General features: G+C 48.3%; 1 protein-coding gene across 1 annotated transcript in view; it reads right to left on the bottom strand.

Annotated features, from left to right (window-relative positions):
- Positions 1-1,048: 1,048 nt before the first annotated feature.
- The window catches only part of LOC141373344 (uncharacterized), a 17,052-nt gene continuing 11,805 nt past the window's right edge, over positions 1,049-6,295 (bottom strand). The window contains exon 2 of the mRNA XM_073895994.1: positions 1,049-2,125. Coding sequence (XP_073752095.1) covers positions 1,510-2,125 — 616 coding nt within the window. The 3' untranslated portion in view covers positions 1,049-1,509. The remainder of the gene's footprint in view (positions 2,126-6,295) is intronic.

Raw genomic sequence — 6,295 nt, 5'->3', positions numbered from 1 at the left:
ACCCGGAACCAAGAATTCCTCCCCGGCCCGGCGGCTGCCGCCGGCACGCCTTCCTCCCCTCACCCCGCTTCTCTACAACGGCTGGGCTTTGATCCCGTTCACCTGGGCTGCCCCGCGTTCCCAGCCTCATCCTCTGCCCACTGGCCTCGGGCTGCCTGCCATACTTGTTGCCACAAAAATCCTGTCCTGTCCCTGGACCGGTTTGACAGCTGAGGTGAGGCCGGGCGTGGGGAGGCCGGGAGAGCTTCTGTCCCCGGGCTGTGCTACCGTCTGTCTAGCATCAGCTCTGGGAAGCTCTTACTCATGAGGCCTGCCTTGCTCCGCGGGTGTGGACAAGAAGCCGCGGAAGCCTCGAGCATCTCTGTCCCCCGCGCCTGCGAGTCTGACCTGCCCGTGGAGGCGGGGGCAGCTGAATGCTTAGAGAGAGAGACCCTCCTCCTCCGGTCCTCCTTCCCCACCTGAACTCCGAACACAAAGCTCTCCCAGGAGGGGCCTTTGGCATTCCCAAAACACTTGCCCATCTCCCTTCTGTGCGGCACCCACTCTCCCGCTCCCCGGGGGCACCCAGCCCAAAGCAGAGCCTTCCAGGACGCATGGGGCCTCAGAGCAGACGGGGTGTCCTCAGGGTGGTAGGGTGGTTTAGAGCGGTGACCACAGCACACAGGCCCCTTCTTCAGCCCTAGCGTGTTTTCCTTCCCCTGTGTCTTGGTGAGTCAGCACCACGGGGCCACACACAAGGCTCCTATTCAGGGCTCATTTTCCTTCTGCTCTCGCTCAGATCTTGGCATCTCCCTCCCTCCCTCTCTCTTTCTCTATATGGGCCTTATTCTCACCATGGGAAAGCTATGCTCCCTGCCTTGTGCCTTCCCCTCTCCCCAGTACCACGGCGCACTGCCCCCTCTCCCCCAGCCACATGCGCCCACATTCCTCATCCTCACCTTCTGGGTGTTCGCAGGCCCAGCTGGACACAAACGTAAAAGCGGTAGAACAAAACAGAAACGTCAAACTGTTAAATCCTCCATTGCATATTTTCAACAGTTGTTTGTTGCTGCTGGCTCTGTGCAGGCCCTGAGCTGTGTTAATTACACACAGACACACAGACACACACACACACACACACACAGACACACACACACACACACACACACACACACACACACACACGCTGGGCATGTCGGCCATCTAGTCACCCCGTGTTTATTAAGAACCGACTCCGCGTCAAGCCTCATGCTAAGGGCTGGAATTTACACTCTGTCGGGAGAACAAGTCTCGCACATGTGATACCTCGGGCCAGCGCTGGGATGGACGCAGCAGGTGCCCCCCAGTGGGTGACGGGGCCGGACGTGCCTAAGAAGTTCAGCAGAGCCGGGAAATCTCTGGGTCGAAGGCACCGGATTTAAATACACCGAAGGACGCAGGATGCGGGTTTAGGATGACAGGGGCGTGTGTACGCGGTACGTAGCACGGAGAACACGGTGATGCAAAAGCTAGTTCAGAACAAGGGCTCGGTCATTCCCTGTGTAGCCTTGGGCAACGCACTGAAAATGAAGCTCCGCCGGCCTCCCACTGACGGTTTTGCGAGAATTCGGTGCAATGACGCGGGCAAGCGCCTGGCCCCCGGTGAGCACCCGGCGGAGGCCTCACCGCCTTGGCGGGGAGAGGCGGCGGGTGAAAGGGCGCCCCCCGGGCGGCGCGTCTGGCCGGGAAATTGGGTGGCTCCCCCGCGGGGCGGCTCCGGGCCGCCGGCAGCCCCGCCCTCGGTCGGAAAGCTGGGCCGCTGGCGCCCCCTGGCGTTTGAGTCGCTGTGCTTCTCCAGGCAAGGACAGGGTCTTGCGGTCGGGAAGAGCCGCGGGCGCGAGCAGTGGGGCGTCCCTGCGGGGGGCCCGCGCTCAGCCGCCTCCCCGATGGGGAAGGCCTCAGCCCCCGGCCGCAGTCCCCGCGTGCGTCACAGGTGGAAGGCCGAACTAGCGAGAGGGGAGAGAATAACGGCAGCCGCCTCGCAGGACGCTTGGGAGCCTTAACTGAGCTGATCCAAGACCCTGCGCAGACTCGGTAGGGCACGCGTACACCCTGGGCAAGCGATAGCTGGTAGCGTCTGTAGCTCCGAGAACACTGACCCGTGATACTGTAAGAAAAACAGGAAGAAGCCGTGGCAGCACAATGAATTCCCGGGGGAGTCAGCAATGGTCACACAGAGGCAGTGACACATGTCCCGGTCTCCAAGGAGGGGGAGATGCTCTCAAACGAAGAAGGGGATGAAGGGCGTTCCAAGTTAAGGAGAACAACGTTTGCAAAGCACTGAGTTGCCCGTGGGCATGGTGAGAAGCCTGGGGTGGAAGTGTGGATCTGCAGAAGAAAATAGGAAGAGGAAAGGGGAGGGTCTGCCCAGGGAAAGAATTTGGACTCTATCTGGTGAACCAAGGGGAGCCTGAACTGAGGCACCATGAGGAGAAACAGTTATACCATGAAGCTAATTAAGTTTAAGCTTCAAGGACCATCACTGATATGGCCCCTTCCCAACCCTGAAGAGCCCAAGGAATGTGTCCACGTGGTCAAATGTTTTTATAAAATTTGCAAAAGTAAGATAACTGCAATCAGTTAAGACTGCTGTCTCTCTGGGCGTCTGGGTGGCTGAGTCGGTTAAGCGTCTGCCTTGGGCTCAGATCATGATCCCAGGGTCCTGGGATGGAGCCCAGCATCTGGCTCCCTGCTCAGCTGTGAGTCTGTTTCTCCCTCTCCTTCTGCCTCCCGCCAACCCAGGCTTGTGCGCGCGCGCGCTCTCTCTCTCTCTCTCTCTCTCTCTGTCAAATAAAATCTTTAAAAAAAAGACTGTTGTCTCTCCTTATTCTGACTTCTCCTACATCATATTTCCCCCCATGTTGGGTGACCTTGGAATGGTGGCCACAAGCATTTTTGGAATTCATCTAAAGGGGACTATTTTTAAGTGAAATACATTTATGTGGTTTGCAGTCACTTCCACGTATAGTTGAGTTTTTGCTAGCCATCCCGGTGTCGGAATGGCTTCCAGGAATGCTCCCATCATCATCATGCTGCCTCACTTCGCACGAGGTGAAGCAGTAGCACCAAAGGTTGTATTGCTGTTGATACATCCTATAGCACCTGGCACTAGAAGGAAAGTGAGAAGTGGAGGGGACAGGTTTTAAATGAATGGAGTCAGAAGCTGGTCTCTAGAAAATTCATCCAGTTATTGGATGTGTCAAATCATAATGGGCAATTAATTTCTCGTCAATGTCTAATCAAAACAAAATTTCTCTCTTGTCAGGAAAATATTTAATAACACAATGCACGCAATTATAAATGCACCATAAATATGAAGATATAATCAAAGAGTATGGGGTCAAAATTTAATTTTAAAGAGTTCTGCTTCTGACCAAAATGGAAAAACAGGGAGTGGCTTTATGCTCCCACCTAAAACAACTAAACACTGAGCAAAATATATTAAACAACAATTTTCAAGACATTGGACTTTAGGCAAAAAAGGACTGAAATGGGAAACCAACAAAGTGGGTCCTATGATGGTAAATAAATAAAATCTTAAAAAAAAAATAAAAAAAGGGGCGCCTGGGTGGCTCAGTTGGTTAAGCAACAGCCTTCAGCTCAGGTCATGATCCTGGAGTCCCGGGATCGAGCCCCGCATCGGGCTCCCTGCTCTGCAGGGAGTCTGCTTCTCCCTCTGACCCTCCTCCCTCTCATGTGCTCTCTCTCTCTCTCTCATTCTCTGTCTCTCAAATAAATAAAATCTTAAAAAAAAAAAAAGTGGGTCCTATGATGGTCCCAGCAGTGAGGGGTAATCAAGGAATGGCCTGGCAATCTCCCTAAGTTGAGATAATGCTGGGAGTGGGGAGGGAGGGGTATTGGAGGACAGCTGCAATGAGAGACATCTCCAGAGATCTTCAGAGGCCCCCTGCTAGAATCTTCAACTGAATACTAATCAAACTAATTTAATACTAATTAAATATGCATGTAAGGAAACCACCCAAAAGGATTAGATGGAACAATACTCAGAGCTCACGTGGGACTAGTAGTTTCTGTTCTCAGCAGCCAGAAAAACAAATCTCATAATAATTCGCAGAATATTGGATAGTGTGCCCAAAAGGTTTTTGTCTCTATGGTGGGCCAAAATTAACCCTAGAGTAGGTGCTACTCTGCTCCCACCTAAGAAAAAAAGTTTAAAAGCAAGCCTCAAGTGCTTGATTCAGCAGCACTTATAGTAAAAGCAAGACTCAAAAGAATCAAACTATTTCCAAAAAACTGTAACCCAGAACAAAGCTTAAGAATTTGTATAGGAAAACAAAAATACGTGCACCTCCAAAGTTAAAAATTGCAATGTCTCGCATTCAGTAAAAAATTGCTAGGCATGCAAAGCAGCAGAAAAATATGGCCTATAATTGGGCACCGGGGTGGCTCAGTGGTTAAGCGTCTGCCTTTGGCTCAGGTCATGATCCCAGGATCCTGGGATCGAGTCCCACATCGGGCTCCCTGCTCGGCAGGAAGCCTGCTTCTCCCTCTCTTACTCCCCCTGCTTGTGTTCCCTCTCTCACTGTGTCTCTCTCTGTCAAATAAATAAATAAAATCTTTTAAAAAAAATATGGCCCATAATTAGGAGACAAATCAATCAATTGAAAATTAGCCAAAAATGACACATTATTAGACAATTATATTAAAACAGCTATGTTAACTGCATTCCATATGCTGAAGGAAATAAGAGAAAGATGGAGTTTGTTAAAGATATGAAAGACAGAAAAGATCCAAATCAAACTTCTAGAGATGAAAACCGCACTATCTGAGATGAAAAAAAAATTGGATGGTATTAACAGCAGATTATACATTATAAAAGAAATGATGTTAAACTTGAAAAAATAGCAATAAAAACCATCCATGGTGAAACATAGAACATTTTAAAAAAAGATTTTTAACAATGAACAGAATACCAATGAGCTTTAAGACAAATTCAAGCGACCTAATATAAGTTTTATAGAGTCTCCAAAGGAAAATATTTGAACTAATGGCCAAATTTTTCCAAATTTGATGAAAATGATAAGCCCACAGACAGAAAAATGTAAATGTGCCCTCAGCACAAGAAACCTAAAGGAAAACACACCAAAAATCAACATAATCAAACTTTTCAAAACTAGCGATAAAGAGAAAACCTTCAAAAAACTGGAGAAGAAAAGCCCATATTATATATAGATGAACTCGAATAAAAATAACAGCAGACTTCTCAAGCATAACAATATAATCCTAAAGAGAGTGGGGCAATAGCTGTAGAGTGCTGAGGAAAAAAAAACTGTCAACCTAGAATTCTATTCCTAGTGACAATTCCTTTCAAAAGTGAAGGCAAAATACTTTTCTTAGACATGCACAAGGCAAAAGAGTTCGTCACTGTCAGACTTGCGGTACAAGAAATATTAAAGAGAGTGCTTCAGGCAAAAGGAGAATGATACTAAAAATCTGTATCTACACTAAGGGATGAAAAACACTAAAAAATGGTAACTATGTGGGTAAATATAAAAGATAATTTTTCTTATTCTTTAAATCTCTTTAAAAATTCATTGTCGGTGGGGGGGCGGGGCCTGGGTGGCTCAGTCCTTAAGCATCTGCCTTCAGCTTAGGCCATGATCCCAGGGTCCTGAGATCAAGCCCCACATCGGGCTCCCTGCTCAGTGGGGAGCCTGCTTCTCCCTCTCCTTCTGCCTGCCACTCCCCCTGCTTCTTCTCTCTCTCTCAAATAAATAAAATATCTTTTTCAAAATTAATAAAAATTCATTGTGGGATTTATAACAAAGAAGTAAAATGTATGACAACAAGTGCACAAAAACAGAGAGAGGAAAAATGGAAGTATACTACTGTAAGATTATTATTATACTATACATGACTCAACATATCATGTGACGCTAGATCACATGAAGTTAAATATGTATACTGTAGGCCTTAAAGCAACCACCAAAAACCAAAACAAAGTACATAAAACAACAAAAGAGATAAAAAGTCATAAAAAATACTCAATTCAAAACAAAGAAAAAGAGGAGCAAAGAACAGATGATAGAAAAATAGCAATGTTGGGGTGCCTGGGTGGCTCAGTTGTTGAGTGTCTGCCTTCGGATCAGGTCATGGTCCCAGGGTCCTGGGACTGAGTCCCACATTGGGCTCCCTGCTCAGCGGGGAGCCTGCTTCTCCCTCTCCCACTCCCCTTGCTTGTGTTCCCTCTTTCACTATGTCTCTGTCAAGAAAGAAGGAAGGAAGGAAGGAAGGAAGGAAGGAAGGAAGGAAGGAA

Source organism: Callorhinus ursinus, unplaced genomic scaffold (genome assembly GCF_003265705.2).
Source record: "Callorhinus ursinus isolate GAN/ISIS: 27379988/994484 unplaced genomic scaffold, GSC_fseal_2.0 scaffold9, whole genome shotgun sequence".
In the NCBI taxonomy this organism is placed as follows: Eukaryota; Metazoa; Chordata; class Mammalia; order Carnivora; family Otariidae; genus Callorhinus; species Callorhinus ursinus.
This window is presented reverse-complemented; position numbering and strand designations above follow the sequence as displayed.